Genomic DNA, 16,492 nt, shown 5'->3' on the forward strand with positions numbered 1-16,492 from the left:
TTAGTTTTGTTTGTTTTTCAAGATAAGGTTTCTCTGTGTAGCCTTGGCTGTCCTGGAACTCACTCATAGACCAAGCTGGCCTTGAACTCACAGATATCCACCTGCCTCTGCCTGCCGAGTGCTGGGATCAAAGGTATGCACCACCACCATCCATCATCCTCTTTTTACTGTCTTGTGAGACAGTCTCACAGGTTGCCCCAACCAGCTCTGCCTCACTCTGAAGGCCAGGCAGGCCTTGAACTTTCTTTTCTTTTTAAGATTTATTTTATTTTAAAAATTGCAGTTAGCCGGGCAATGGTGGCGCATGCCTTTAATCCCAGCACTTGGGAGGCAGAGGCAGGCGGATTTCTGAGTTCGAGGCCAGCCTGGTCTACAGAGTGAGTTCCAGGACAGCCCGGGCTACCCAGAGAAACCCTGTCTCGGAAAAAAAAACAAAACAAAACAAAAAACAAACAAACAAAAAATTGCAGTTATTTCTTTTATATTTTCTTGAGAGTATAACTTAGTCACACATTTCTCCCTTCCCTTTCCTCCCTCCAACCCCTCCCATATGCACCTCCTTGCTCTCTTTCAAATTAATGGCCTCTTCCCTTTTTCATTAACTGTTGAAACATACATATATGTATATTATAAACATATATATCCCTCAACACATAAATCAGACTCATTAACACAACTGTCTAAGCATGAACAGAACAAGGACAAACGGCAATGGCATGCTAATGTGGACAGGGGGAAGCCCAAGAAGCCTCAGCCCTGCCCAGGGAACTACAGGCTACTAAAGATGCTGATAGCAGGAGAAACAGTCTTCACCAGGGAAGAGCACACCAATTGGTTATCTAATACCACATGGTCAGCCCTGAAAACACATCTACAGGTGGCATTATATAGGTCTTGAACTTGCAATCATCCTGCCAAACCTCCCAGCATAGCTGGGGTTACAGGCAATGCAGCCCCAGATACAGCCCTGCTCCCCTTTTGAATTCACTACCAATGCTGTCTGTGATCAGTGTCTGATCTGTAGTTACCTATAACCCTGTAGTGATGCTGTGCTCAGTGTTTGATCTGTAGTCACGCACAAACAAACCCGTAGTGATGCATTTCTTTCTGTGGGACAAAACTGTCAGCAGCTCTAAGTCACAGGCGGTGGGACAGTAAATATACCGTGAATTATAATCACAACACAACCTTTCACAAACTTGAGTGATTTACGCTTCCAACCTCCATCCAAGTCCTCGACATGGACAGTTGTTAGTCAACCTTTACCTGTTTTATTTTATTTATTTTATTTTAATAATAATTAAAAACAAAAACCCAGCCCTGACTGGTTTGGAACTTGTTATGTAAACCAGACTGGCCTGCCTCTGTCTCCCCGGGGCTGGAATAAAAGGGTGTGTACCACCACACCTGGCTTGCAGTCTTTTTTATTTGTTGTCAGCCTGAGAAATAAAAACAAATCTATGTCATATTCCTGTTTTCAATGATCTCAATTTTCTCTTGTCACTCTTAGCAGGAAGTTCAAAATCTTTGACCCAGCCCTACGCAGGAACCCGTGGTCTGCAAGCCTACATGCCCTGCAGGAGGCTTATTATTGGCGAATAAGAAGGCTTTCTCAATTCATGCAAAAGTGATGACGTACGAATTCATGAAGCCACGTTGAGTTGCTTGCCAGTATAAGCCCATAGGGAGCTACATCTAAAATGGGACCAACTTAGGTCAAAAAGGAATAATTATTTCTGTTTCATTTACCTTGATGCAAATGTTTTCCAGTTGCTTCAGGCTGATCGGTTAGACTCTAAACCTTAGTAAACATAGAAGCAGAGGAGTTCTTAAAAAAAAAAAAAAAAAAAAAAAAAACAACATGTTAGGGCGACACCCCAGCTTCCAAAAAAGAGGCAAGTCTGGTTGTAAATTTAGGGGGTTTTGCATCTCGTTTTTAAGTTGGACTTTTCAAGCAGAAGATGCCTTTAATGTGTTGGTTTGCAGTACAGGAAATCTGATTTTTCGGTGTGATAACACTCTCTGACATTAACCAGTATAGTTGGATTTTTAATGACACTTTCATCTTCAAAGCCCTTTACCAGCACAGATGGATTAATTATTCATTTGTGGAGGGGGGATGGGGGTGAGTGTTAAAAAGACAAGCCTTCAAAGCCAAATCCTTTCTCCTTGGGATTGGGGCTCTCTTCTTTTCAAATGTTCTTTTCCAGTCCTCAAGGGAGGAAATAAATTTAACGATGAATACAATAGGAAAATACTTTGTGCTGTGAGATCCTGAGTGGGATTAGAAGAGGTTGAGAGGCAGGACTAAAGGTGTGTTTACAGTAAGCACTCCGAGAAATAACTGGCTAAAAGTGTTTGTTACTCTTCGGGCTTTTGATGTGTTTTTACAGAGCAGCAGAAGCATAAAGGGCCCCACGTTACATACGTTACACACGTTAGAGCATAATATGCGGACCCTTAAATTTGATGCTAAAGAACATACATTTTGTTCTTGTTACCTTTGAAAAGTGTCTAATTTGGTTTTTTAAAAAGATTCTATTTCGCAGAAGAAGGAAACCTCGGGCTTCCCGGGAGGTCCAAGGAGGCCTTGACACATCGTCTAACCACAAGAGAGCAGTCTTCCCTTTGATGAGCGCTTCTTCTCCACCTCCCCAGAAATGAAAGAGCAGGGGTATGTTTGCAAACACTCTGAAAGCTCTTTCCATCAGACCTGAACGCAGGAAACCACAAAGGACAGTCAAGTTTGGATTTTCAAGGAGAACGTCGGAGTAAACTTTCGCTCTGCTGGCCAGCCGATCGGCCAGTGCTTTGGGAGGGTCTCTGCTCAATTCCTGAACAAGTTCGGGCTTCCCGATAGCCACACTTGCTGACCCTGGAGTGAATTACAGCAATTGGGCAGCTTTGAAAGATTAATCTGTTTAGAGTGCGACTGTCTATTCAGGCTGGGGACTCTTTGTTAACTCTTGAACTAAAATCAGAGGGGGCACATGGATACAAGCGTGGATGAGGCACGTCCTCTATCTTTGCCCCTTCTGCTCTGAAGCTTTATAAAGACCCGAAGAGAGCAATTAGCTTCGGAAATCATGCAAAGTTCCCTCCAAGTGTGCTCAGGTACCTAGCTTCTGGACCTAGAAACTTCAAAGACATACCGGGAAGTCTGGATGGACCAGCATCTCGGCTACGACAGCTTCCAGTCTGGTCTTCAAGGTGAGTCATCTGCGTGCTTTTCGGCAGAGAATGGAAAAACGCAAATCGGCCGGACTGCTTGCCCTGCCGTCCCCGCTACGTACGGCGCCGCTGGGCGCGCTGCCCCGGAGGGAGCCCTGCAGGGTCTCCGCGCGCCAGGATGCCACAGACTGCGCGCGGAGACGGCCGTGCGGGTCCCTGCCGCTGGGGGGCGTCGCCGAGCCCGCCTTTCTGCGCCAGCGCAACGAGCGCGAGCGGCAGCGCGTCCGATGTGTGAATGAGGGCTACGCGCGTCTTCGCCAACACCTGCCGCGGGAGCTGGCCGGCCAGCGGCTCAGCAAGGTGGAGACGCTGCGCGCCGCCATCAGCTACATCAAGCAACTGCAGGAGCTGCTAGAGCGCCACTGGCCTGACTGCAACAGCGATGGCGAGTCCAAAGCGTCCTCCGGGGCCTCGCCCTGCAGCGAGCCTGAGGAGCGTGGCTAGCAGCGCCTTCGCCCACCAGCCTTTCGTGGTTGCTTCTCTGGGCCCAAATCTTAAAACAAAACAAACACACAAACAAACAAACAAACAAAAACCCAACTAGGTGCTTCTGGATCCAGGAAAGAAAGGTAATTTAATGTTTAGAGGATTTGGGGTTTTCCCCGTCCACCTTCATTGATTCCGAGTTTGCAGCTTACAAATGCTTAAGGAAACTCATTTCTTGTACTTCTGAAGCACAGAAGGACCATCTCAAATCTCTACGGTGATTTGAAAAACCCAAAGGGCTGTAGGAAACCTTAGCCAGAAAAGAAAAACAAACTCACATGCGCACCCTACAGTCCTTCATGTGAGAGGAACGTTTTCACTCGTTCCTTCCCTTTGGGAAGTGCACTGGAAGTCTCATCAACACCTCACTAAGGGTGAAGGTGGCTGAGCGGACACTCTATAAGAAAGACATTTGTGGAGCATCTGCTGGACCTGAGCATCGCCGAGCTAAAAAGGACAATGCTTGACACTGCTTTGTCGGCAAGAGATCGATTGGAAACTTAGCAGGTAATAAAGTGTCGCGATGTTAACGATCTTTTTTGGAGGAGATCTGGTCATCTTCTCTCGCAGTTTCTGCCCACTATTTGTTTCTCTTGCCCTTTTCTCTATAAGTCTCCCTGTACAGTTCTCATCCCGTCTAACCTTCGGTTGAAAAAAATAAAACAGCAAATATGCTTAGTTCCTGTTGGTGTTTGACACTGACTTGACAAATGAAAAGCAAGTATGCACAGTGCCTTCTGGCATTGGAGCGGAGTGAAGAGAGCCGTGGATGATGGGCTCGGGTTGAACTCCTTACGCGTCCAAGCCATTTGTCTTTGAAAGCTTTCTAGTGTATTGAATATTTAGCTATGGCCATTCCTTCTACCTCACCAAAACAGTTATAAATGATAGAAATCACTAGATGCTTGTTGACATCTGAGGGTAAACAGAACCCCCAGTTCTGTGATGCTGGGAATTGAATCTCAGGCTTAATGCATGCTAGGCAAGTTCCCTCCCACTGGTCTCTACCCCATCCATATGCTCCTGCTAATTTCATGAATTACCCTTTCTTCAGCTTTCTTCAGCTTGGGCTGAGAGGGTGGAGTTGAGGACTACCCTTGGTGAGCATGCTCCCGGGACCACCTCATGCAGCCCCTTACTGCCTGCCCCATTATTTTCCTTACTAGGACTTGGTTAATCTTTCAATTCTGTCTTATTTAATTCTCAAATATTTGTGGGCTGGATGTTACACATATATTTTGCTTAAAATTTAAGAGTGTATTCCGGTGGGACCTTGCTCTTAAGCTGGGAATGGTGGTACACACCTGTAGTCCAGCACTTGGGAGATAGAGCAGGAGTGTCTTGCTAAATGCAAGGCCAGAGAGGTCGGTTGCATAGCCAGTTCCACGTGATGTAACTCTGTCTAAAAACAAACCAACCCCCTTTTTATTTTAAGAAGTAGGAGATTGACCCCCCCCCCCCCCATTTTTCATTAAATCCCTCCAGACTTCTCCATTTTGATCTGTAAGGCTGGCCATTGTTTGAAATGGGGCTTCAGTGGAGCCTGACTAAGGAGACAGTACTTGTGGTACCTTCCTGTCGGGTTGAGAAAGCGATCCACCACGACACTGCAAACCTTCCTGTAACTTTGTTTGAAACAATGATTTGGGGGAGATTTGGATTTTTAGAAAAATAAGAGAAACAACCTGTCTGAATCATGTAGTCTTGAGTGGGATCACTTTTTCTGGACTATCCTGATAGCCTATATGAGGAGCACCAACTGGAATAACAACTTTCTCCTTTGTTAAATTGTGTTTTTTAATCGCTCTGTGTGTATGTGCACCCACACATGTGTGTGCGATTGAGCACACATAGGCACAAGTGCCTCATTGCACACGTAGAACTTACCGGACTCCTTTTTGAAAGCAGGAACCATTATACTGTATTGTCAAAAAAATAAATTTCTGTCTGTTTCCTGAAAACCGACCTGCTCCAATCCATGACTTTGTTATGGGGACCTCCCAAGCCCTCCCTAAACACTCCCTAATTACTTGGTGACCACATGGAAATAGATAGGGGTTTTGTTCTTGTTTTGTTTTTTGTTATGAGATTTTTCTGTATTTTCTAATTGCTTCATTGTCTTCTGTAAACCTGTTTTGCAACTACTTGTGATTTTATGCCGTAAAAGAGCTCTAAAAAGTGGACTCAGGACTGTTCTCTTTAACCTGATTTAGGAGGCAGACTCTGGCCAGCTCTTGGGTGCATCCTAATAAAATCAAGCTTGCTTCAGATTAGGCTCAAGTGTGGCAGTGGCCTCACTCTTGCCCGGGATAAACAAAAGCCCCGTGGTGTCTGTTCTCTCCTTCCATCTTTGTGTGGATTCAGGGATTGAATTCAGGTAGTGCGGTTTACAGGACAAGTTTACCTACTGAACCGTATCACTGGCCCCAGGAATGAGAACTTTCAAAATTTGCTTTTCTCTTTTTCTGGGATGGAGCACTCCGTTAAGGCAAAGAACATGTGTGCCTTCGAAAAGAACAAAATCAAGCCCCAGTACTGTTTATGGAGTGGGCTGCTATGTTATGGAGATAAAGAATTTATGAAAAAAGAGAGATTTCCACATCCTCTGAGGTCTTCCCTGAGTGGTTTGGTTTTCCCGAGCCTAGAAATCCCTGTTGGTTGTATACTTCATGGCAGATGTTCTTCCAGGAACCCTGCTATCCTGATAAGTGCTGTGACACACGCTCCCTGAGGGCAAAGAAGAAGGAACCCTGGCCTTGAACCCTTGGCCTCCAGAGCTGAGAAGTAACTGTTGTTTAAGCCACCTGAGACAAAGCCTTACCTGGAATTTGAAAGTCAAGTCCTATCTGGCCAGGGAAAACTTACAGGAATGTACCAGTACCCATGGTAAGGAAATACACAGGCCCTAAAGGGATGCCATTGTCAGAAACTTTCTCAAGTTTCCATTCAGATAGGTTTCCTTCAAAACACCTGAAGTTATCTTTGCTGTCTTCAAAACAAATAGTAATCCCATTTGTCACCCTGGAAATGAGACTTTGGTTAGAAATGCAGGTCCCCAGAATCCTCCACTGCGGTTATAGCTACAGGTAGCATCCCACTAGATATCCCCCTTTGACCTTTCTCTGTTGGCCATTGAATATGTTTCACTCCCTGGTCATCAGACAGGCTGGCTCCTGGGGTAGCGCAGATGGCCTGAAGTTGCTTTATAATTTCTTCACAGGCAGGCCTGTGACAACTAAGACCCGTTTCCAGCCCTTTGATTGTAGTCACCGAGTTGCATATGTGTTTTCCTTGTAGGCTCTCTGGGTGGGGAGGCTGGTGTTTAATCTCATAGCTGCTTGACTGTGTCCTTTGCTTGAAGACCTGTCTGTCATCCTTTCATGTTGGCTTTCTTATTGTCATTAACTGCAGCCAGAATGAAACTGCAGCTGCAGCAGAAAGGTGTCCATCAAGACAACAGAACTCTCCCAACTGGTTTTGGCTTTCAGAGCAGGCCTAGAGAGGGCCACTCCTGAAGGTGGTTTTCATTTTCCTGACACTGGGAGATGGTCATGTGGGCCGTAGGCAGGGGCTTGGGAGATGATCTGATCTAGTTCCAAGAGGTTTAAACAAATGAGGATTGAACAATCCAGGACACATACTCATCTTCAGATATACCTTTTCTTTTTAATTTAATTTAATTTTTCTTCTTCCTCCTCTTCCTCTTCCACTTCTTTTTTTCCTCTTTCTTCCTCCTCCTCCTCCTTCTTCTTTGTAAAAAACAATTGAAGGCAGATCATTCCACATGTTAGATGTTCCTGAGGTTATAATGTAGAAGGCTAGCCCTTCTATGTACTATTCTCAGCTGATTTTCACAACTTTGTGAAAGGATGGACATATCACCTCCATTCTAAAGGTGCAGAACCTGAGGCTTAGAGAGTAACTGACTGCCCTATTTTGCTCACTGTTTCAAGAAACACCCAACAGAGGAGACTTAAGGGAGAAGCCTTAATTCAGGCTCATAGTTTGAGAGAGCTATACATGGGGAAGACTGTGTCTTCTGTAAGCCTGTGTCTCCAAGGTGAGGGGAGTTTGGCTGCTCCTGGTGGTTCTTCTTCTTCTTTTTTCCCTGCAAATTGTAAAACAGAAACAAGACAGGAAGTGATACAAGGCTATAAATCTCACGGCTTGACCCCCAGGGAGCTGCTTCCTCCATTGATCCCCCACTTCTCAAAAGCTGTTCAACCTCTCATTTTTGGTTTTTTGAGAAAAGGTTTCTTTGTGTAGCCCTGGCTATCCTGGAGCTCACACTCACACCCACCTCTGCCTCCTGAGTGCTAGGATTACAGGTGTGTGCCACCACCACACAGTTAAAATAAGTATTTTTTATGCTATATATTTCTAACATACAATGGAGTAAGTATTCCTTTTCTGAAAGAGAAGAATGGATACATAACAGGGACAAATCAGACCAAAGCAAGACTGAAACCCAGCAGAGCACACACCAGACTGTTCTGCCCCAGGCGTAGCATGTGGGTAGCATCATGACATCATCCAAGCTCTAACAAGCTTGGTAGTACTGCCTTCCAGCTCTCCTGCCTGCAACACCTTGATGTCTCTCTTGGACCAGCTCTACTCAGAGCCTGCAGCCTTTCCTGGTGAATGGTTCACGTTTCTGGTATCTCTAGGGTCTTGGAGTGTCCACTGCGGCTTCGTTTCACAGCTTGTAGCATATCATATACAGTAAATCATGTCACAAGTGACATGACTGTACCATGCTACATGGCTTCAGCGGCTTTCTGGAACTTTGGTGTAAGCTTCTGTGACTCCGTAGGTTTTGTGTGTGTGTGTGTGTGTGTGTGTGTGTGTGTGTGTGTGTGTGTGTCTGCAAAACCAGGACCATGGCACTGAAGAGATGGCACAGAGGTTGACCATTTGTTGCTCCTGCAGGAGGATCTGTGTTCTACTCACAGCATGTACATAGCAGGCTACAACAGTCCTAAGGGATCCAATGTCCTCTTCTGATCCTTGTGAGCTCCAGGTATACACATGGTGTGCCTATAAAAATACTCATACACAAAAAACAACAAAATAAATGAACCTAAATTTAAAAAAATTAAAAGCACCATATATATATATATATATATATATATACATATATATATATGAGATATATATACACACACATATGGTATATGATATATATATACATATATATGGTATATGATATATATATGATATATATATATATGATATATATGTATATATATGAGATATATATGATATGTATATATATGATATATATGATATGTGTATATATACATATATCATATATATAAGATATATATATATCATATATATATCACCAAGTTCTGCTTCCAAGTTGAGATGTAGGGTGACCACTTTAGACCACAACTGCTTTGACTCTATACCTTCCAGGCTGAATCTGGAAAAACACTTACCAGTTAAAGCCTTACTTGAATCAGAATGCCTTTGTAGTGGTTTGAATAGGAGTGGCACTATTAGGAGGTGTGGCCTTTTGGGAGTAGGTGTGGCCTTGTTGGAGAAGTGTGTCACTTTGGGGGTCGGCTTTGAGATCCTCCTTCTGGCTGCCTGGAAACCAGTCTTTTCCTGGCTGTCTTTGGATCAAGATGTAGAACTCTCAGCTCCTTCTCCAGCACCTTGTCTTTCTGGAAGCTGCCATGCTCCTACCTTGATGATAAAGGACTGAACCTCTGAACCTGTAAGCCAGCCCCAATTAAATGTTGTCCTTTATAAGAGTTGCCTTGGTCATGGTGTCTGTTCACAGCAATGGAAACCCTAACTAAGACAGCCTTAGATCTTTGTTCATTCATTCTCTTTTCAAATGAAAGTCTTCTAGATGAGTCTGCATTATTATTGCATCTCGGGCTCTGGATGAGTGGAGTATTATCTTCAGGAAATCTTTTCTACTGTCTTGGTGCAAAGTCCAAGGTTTCTCCTTAATGACACTGTCTTAATTAGTGTTTTATTGCTGGGAATAAACTCCATGACCATGGTAACCACTTATAAAGGACGACATTCAATTGGGGCTGGCTCATATGTTCAGAGGCTTAGTCCATTATTGTCATGGCAAGAAGCATGGCAGCATGCAGGCCGACATGGTACTAGAGAAGTAGCTGAGAGTTCTACATCTGGATTGGTGGGCAGCAGGAAGAGAGAGTGATGCTGGCCCTGACTTGAGCTTCTAAAACATAAAAAGCTCAGCTCCTGTGACACACTTCTTACAAGGCCACACCTACTCCAACAACACCACACCTCCTCCAATAATACCATACACTATGATTCTGTGGGGGCCATTTTCATTTACACTGCCACATTCCAAACTCCCTGGCCCCTGTAGACTTGTAGCCATATCATAATGCAAAGTGCATTTAGTCTAATTTCAAAAGTCCCCATAGTCTGTAACAGTCTCAACCTTATTTAGAAATCCAAAGTCTCTTCAGAGACTCGTGGTAATCCTTTAATTGTAACCCTTTGTACTGGTTGGTTTTGAGTGTCAACTGGACACATGCTAGAGTCATCAGAGAGGAAGGAGCCTCAGTTGAGGAAATGCCTCCGATGCCTCCATGAGGTCCAGCTGTGAGGCATTTTCTCAATTAGTGATCATTGGGGGAGGACCCACCTCATGGCACATGGTACAATCCCTGAGCTGGTGGTCCTGGGTTCTATAAGTGGATAGGCGAAGCAAGCCATGGGGTAGCAAGCCAGTAAGCAGCACTCCTCTATGGCCTCTGCACCAACTCCTGCCTCCAGGATCTGCCCTCTTTGAGTTCCTGTCCTGACTTCCTCCACTGATGGGCTGTGATCTGGAAGTGTAAACTGAATAAACAAACTCTTTTCTCCCCAGCTTGATTTTTGGTCATGGTGTTTTGTCACAGCAATAGAAACCCTAACTAAGACACTCCTGTAAAATTAAAATAAAAAAGCAGATCACATACTTCCAACATACAATTGCAGAGGATATACATTACCATTCAAAAGGGAGAAAAGGGAGCATAGTGAGAAAATACTTGATTAAAAAAAAGACTGAAATCCAGTTGGACAAACTCCAGATTCTGTGTCTCCATGTTTGACGTCACAGCGTTCTTCAACTCCTTTCAGCTTTGTTGACTGCAACACACTTCTTTCTCTTGGTCTGATTCTGGTCCCTGTTTGCAGGTTTCCTTGTCAGGTATACCATGACTCTGGCATCTCGACCATTTTGGGGTCTCCAAAACAATCCAGGTTTCCCCCACAGCTTCTCTCGAGGTCTTCATTGCAGGGACACCCCTGACACATGCCTGTCCTCACCAGTTTTCATTAGCCATGGGGGAGATTCCATAACCTCTTTCTTGTATACTTGACTCTAAAGCTAGAACCGCATGGCCTACGCTGCCAAGCCCTGCTGTTTGCTGGGACTGGAATATGTCTCCTTGTTAAAAATATATATTTATCAGTGTTCTTTTTTCATAGTTTCCTTTACTGCCTAACTTGGCTGTGCTAGAACTCCTTCTGTAGACCAGGCTAGCCTCAAACTTAGAGATCCTCCTGCCTCTGCCTTCTGAGAGTTGTGATTAACGGTGTGCATCATCACACCTGGCTCTGAGCTTCTCTTTAATTCCTTTTCACACATTGGAGGCTTAGCTGGGTGGAGTCTTGTCCCAAGGTCACCACTCTCTTTATTCCATTTAACATTTTTAATCCACTTATCTCCTTGATGACACAGGACTTAGCTCCATCCACTTCCTGGTACCCCTGTTTTCCTCAAACTGTCCAGTTTCTATTTTCCCTTGCTCAGCTTGCTCCTTTTCATTACTCTCAGAAGTATGTAAGTGTGTAAGAGTGTGTAAGTGTGTAAGAGTAAGCACTGGTAATCACATAGCAGATTTAATACTAGGCTGTTTTGAGATTTCCTCTCTCAATAAAAGTAATCCAAAACTCTTCAATTTAACCTCAGGCAGATTTTTCTGACAAGGGCAAAAAGTAGCCACATTCTAACAGTCTCTAGGCCACAAGCAAACATTCTCTTCTGAAACCTCTTAAGGTGGATCCCCACAGCTCAAATCACCCTCAGCACCACTGTCTTCCATGCTTCAAGTAGTAGGTTCCATTAATCCAAACTTAAAGCAGTCAACTGCTTTTGTTATTCAAAGTCCACATTCCTCCAAACAAAAGCATGGTCAGGCCTGTCACAGAAATACCCCAGTTCTGGGTACCAACTTCTGGTTTAGTTAAGGGTTTTATTACTGTGAAGAAACTCCATGACCACTGGCAACCTCTTATAAAGGACAACATTTCATTGGGACTGGCTTACAGGTTCAGAGGTTCAGCCATAAACGGAAGCATGGCAGCGTACAGGCAGGCATGGTGCTGGAGTAGTAGTTGAGAGTTGCACATCTGGATCAGCAGAGAGCAGGAAGAGAGAGTGACACTAGGCCTGGCTTGAGCTTCTGAAACCTCAAAGCCCAGCCTCTGTGACGCTAAGGCCTTTAACAATTCCAGTCACTTTCAGCCTGCCTTGACCTTCACTTTAACTGGATTCACACTTCCTCATCAAGCTGCACAGTTCTGCCTGCAGTTCGAATCAGGTCCAGCGTTATCTTCTCCAAACCACTCATTTTTCATGTCTCTCCACTTCCTTTTTCCACTGTGAGTCTTGGTAATTCTGTGAACAATAGCTATGCTACCACCTGAATGTTATACTACCTTGAATTTTTTTTTCTGGAAAATAAATTGGTCCATTATTTTAAAATCAGCCTTAGTTGAGTATGCATGACATGGATACCCCATGTCCCAAATCAAAGTAGCTTAATAATGATGAGTCCCACTGAATTAGTTACTTTCCCTGTCTCTATGAAAGAGTACCTTGGGACTTGAGGGAGAGTCACCTCGGCTCCCAATTCAAGTGTACTTTCCATCATGGTGGAGAAGGCAGGAGTGTGTTATACCACATATACATCCAAGACCAGCAGTGAGTGCTCAGCTCACTCTCTCCTTTTCTTTCAGTCCTAGTCCTCAGCCTGTGGAATGACAGTGGGCAGGTGTTTCTACCTTAATTGATCTCTCATAGGTGTGCCCAAAGGCTTTTTAGACTATAGTCCTTGTCAACTTGACATCCAAACACATCACTTAAAACCATCACCTTCGATCTCTTGTCCTTATCTCTGTACACAAATGCATTCTGTCCATATTGAAAGTTCCTATAGTGCTTAACAATTCCAACTTTGTTTGAAAGTTCCAGGCTTTTCTGAGATTCAAGACAATCTCTTAACTGAACAGCAATAAAATAAGGAAATTATAAATAACCAATATACAGTGCCACAGAATAAATTTTCTCATTCCAGCAGGAAAGAATGAGAGCATAGCAAAGAAAGATCAGACCAATACAAGACTAGAAACCATCAGGGAATGTAGAAGAAAATATAGGCATGACCTGGTGGTCAGCCTACTTGGCATACTGTGCTTCTAAGTAAGAAGCATGAGACAGCATGCTCTCCCAGAAGTCAGAACGCTGAATTCTGAAGTAGTGAGTAGCTGGCTGCTGACGTGTCTGCACTTTCCACATCTCCTTGTGTTTCTTCCACATAGAGACTCTGGTGGTGTGCATGCTCACTGTCTAATCTGAGGTAATGTGCTAATAAATCACAGTCTATAGGTTTCCACTATATAAGTAGTTGCTCACATGCAATAAAGCAGATGCTTTTCCCAGAAACCATGTCCAGAGTGGTTCATCTCCTCATCCTTTACCAACCCACAAGCCTTGCAGTCTTGCTGTATATTGATACAAAATTTTTAATTGATTTTGTTACTCTTAAGTAGGCATTGTGCCTATGCAACTCACTTAAGGATACAAGCCTTAGACCCAGTCCTTTTAATAACTGTTTAGGATGATTACTAATGCAAGTTAATGGTCAGATAGTGAAACTCACGATCAGATTCTGATTTAGTTAATTATAACAAAATGTTCTCAAGATTATTCAAATAGTGAATAGCTAAGAATAATCAATGTTTAACAATTCAATTATGCTATATATAGCTGGTCAGAAGCATTAGAGATCCACAGAATGTGGCATTTAATGTTATTTCATTATTAAAAGATCTTCCAGTATGAGACATGTCTGCTCCTGACATTCCACTTCAAGGATATTGAGTATCATTACCTACAGGCAGAGTTGCTTCAATTGTGACAAGCTAGCCACTGGGCAAGAAATGCCCAGCTTCATCTATAGACAAAATACTGAACCCCCCACCCCACCCCCAAGACAAATGGATACAGGATAGCTGACTTCTAAGCTCTGCCAAGACAGAATAAACCAGTTCAATTCCTGCTTCATTTAAGGTCTGTCAGATGGTTCTGAGCCAGAAGGATTAAGACAGATGCAACAACTGTCCAGGGAGTCAGCTGTCTCTGCCAATTGTATAAATTCTGCAAGCTATGTCTTTGTGCAGCCTACATATTTAGGTAATATTTAATTCCTTCTCAAGTCTTTGATGGGGTTAAAGCCTAGTTATAGTCTCACAACTGAAGTTGTTTAACATTAAAGATGATGTTCTGGGTTTGAAAGGGTGGTTTTTTCAGATGGTAATAAAAGTTAAAATTAAACATGATTGAGGTACAGAATTGTAAACTCTTAGGATAGGTGATTGCCAAGTATAATGGACTGGATGTTATAAATTAATTCATACTTAATAATTTTTATAATTGCTTCAAAATAGTTGGTACTATGTATTGTATGTTACAATAAAGAAGCTTTTTAATTGGACAGAAGGAAATGTTGTGGGTTGGCCTGATGCTTGAACTCTGCTTCCTCAGGAGGGGAATGCCCAATGAGCAGTCCATCATGTACTCAGGTGACCTCATGTGACCCTTCTCCCCATTTTAACTGGTCAATAAAGGCTAGAGCCTGTGATTGGGCAATGGAAGGGAAAGGTGGGGCTGGAGGTTTGAGAGTGGGAGCAGGGAGAGAGAAGAGGGTGAGAGGGAAAGGAAGGAGGATGGAGGAAGAGGAACCCTCAATCCACATGGCCAGGAGAAACCACAAGTTAGCAAGGGGCCTTATAGCTGGGGAATAAGTATAGTGTTAAACCTGTCCAGTCTAGGCATATAGCTTATAATTATAGTAACTGAATTGTGTGGTTTTTTTTTTTTTTTTAATTGGGGCTGGAAATTCCAGCAACATCAGTGATCCTTCTATACTTCAAATAGGCCAGTACTACACTGGTGGTCCCTTCTCACACACACACTAAGTCCAGTACTACACTGGTGGTCCCTTCTCACACACACACTAAGTCCAGTACTACACTGGTGGTCCCTTCTCACACACACACTAAGTCCAGTACTACACTGGTGGTCCCTTCTCACACACACACTAAGTCCAGTACTACACTGGTGGTCCCTTCTCACACACACACTAAGTCCAGTACTTTCCTGATTTCTGGCACAGATGAGTTCAGGAGTTCCCGTATCATGCACTGGATTCATGCTTTCTCTTCCCTTCAGCTCCACTTTCCTGTATGTGGCCTCCATTCTCAGGGAGGTTCTGTAACAAGATGGCTGTTAACAGGTGTTAACAGATCTTTATTATACTATCCTAGCAATCCTGGGGAAGATAGCACCTTGCTCTTGAGCGAGAACTTCTAGGATTCATGTGCCACTTCCTTAAGTCAGGAACTGGAAGAAGTGATTTGTGTGTCCTGGTGTGAGCCTGCTAGAAGAAGTGATTTGTGTGTCCTGGTGTGAGCCTGCTGGAAGAAGTGATTTGTGTGTCCTGGTGTGAGCCTGTGTGTGGTTAGCTCACCCACACAAACTGAAAGTTGGAATGGGGCATTGGCTCTCCAGGAAGTTCAGTTATCAGAAAGAAAAAGGATGCATGTGGTTGCTGTATTCTGAGAGCTGGTAAGTATCTAAAGCATGAGACAGGGATTTAAACAAAGAGGGAGAGGACTACAGATATCCAGGAATTAGAACTGACAAGATGTAGGTCAAGGTCAGGAAGAGACAGAAATCAACCATGACACTAAAACTGGCTAGATGGCTCAGTGGGTATTAGTCACTTGCCTGACAACCTGAGTTTGATCCCCGAAACCCACATAGGAAGAGGACCGATATTTGCAAGTTGTCCTTTGACCTCCCAACCACGTGTATGCACTGACGTGCCTGACTGAAAACTCGCAGCCTTCTCATTTGTGACCATTAGCATAGCCTACTTGATAGAATCTAGAATTGTCTAGCAGACAACCTGAGCATGCTGTGAGGGGATGTCTAGATTGGGCTGAGATGGGAAGACCCAACCTGAATGTGGATGGCTCACTCCATGTGCTGCAAACTGAAGATGAACTGGGCACCAGAATTCATCTCTGCTTCCTGAATGCAAGGCAATGTGACCAGCTGCCTCCAGCTCTGGCTACTATGCCTTCCCTGACACAATGGAAAGCAAGCTTCTTTAAGATGTTACCATCTACAACACAAGATTTCAGCAGAGACAAAAGATAGCCACACAAAGCAATGGTTAGTATCACCAGCTGTGGTCATTTAGTGTTTTTATAATAGTTAAATAAAAATGTAAATGTAGTGTCACTGTGCAAAGCATTACTCAAAGCTGGCCAGGCCAGCCTCACTAGCGAGTCATCAGCTGGCCCCACACTGCAAGTGCTCTGCCTTGTGTTTAGGGTAAGAAAGACAGGAAGGCTATGGGAAGTTATTATCTTCTTTGCCCTACTCCTCAGCATAATGTGCCCTCCCTAATATGCCCCACTGTGCTCTTGTCTAGAACCT

At 43.8% G+C, this 16,492-nt stretch overlaps 1 protein-coding gene across 2 annotated transcripts in view; it reads left to right on the forward strand.

Annotated features, from left to right (window-relative positions):
* The first annotated feature begins 1,846 nt into the window (after positions 1 to 1,846).
* Positions 1,847 to 16,492, forward strand: part of Ascl4 (achaete-scute family bHLH transcription factor 4) — a 36,152-nt gene continuing 21,506 nt past the window's right edge. The window contains exons 1-2 of one of the 2 annotated variants that reach the window (XM_076919814.1): positions 1,847 to 4,224; positions 5,203 to 6,036. In XM_076919814.1, coding sequence (XP_076775929.1) covers positions 3,241 to 3,675 — 435 coding nt within the window. In that variant the 5' untranslated portion in view covers positions 1,847 to 3,240 and the 3' untranslated portion in view covers positions 3,676 to 4,224; positions 5,203 to 6,036. Of the gene's footprint in view, positions 4,225 to 5,202; positions 6,037 to 16,492 lie in introns of those variants that run through there. The other variant, XR_013106262.1, reaches the window with a different exon arrangement.

This window comes from Arvicanthis niloticus, chromosome 22 (genome assembly GCF_011762505.2).
Source record: "Arvicanthis niloticus isolate mArvNil1 chromosome 22, mArvNil1.pat.X, whole genome shotgun sequence".
Lineage (NCBI taxonomy): Eukaryota > Metazoa > Chordata > Mammalia > Rodentia > Muridae > Arvicanthis > Arvicanthis niloticus.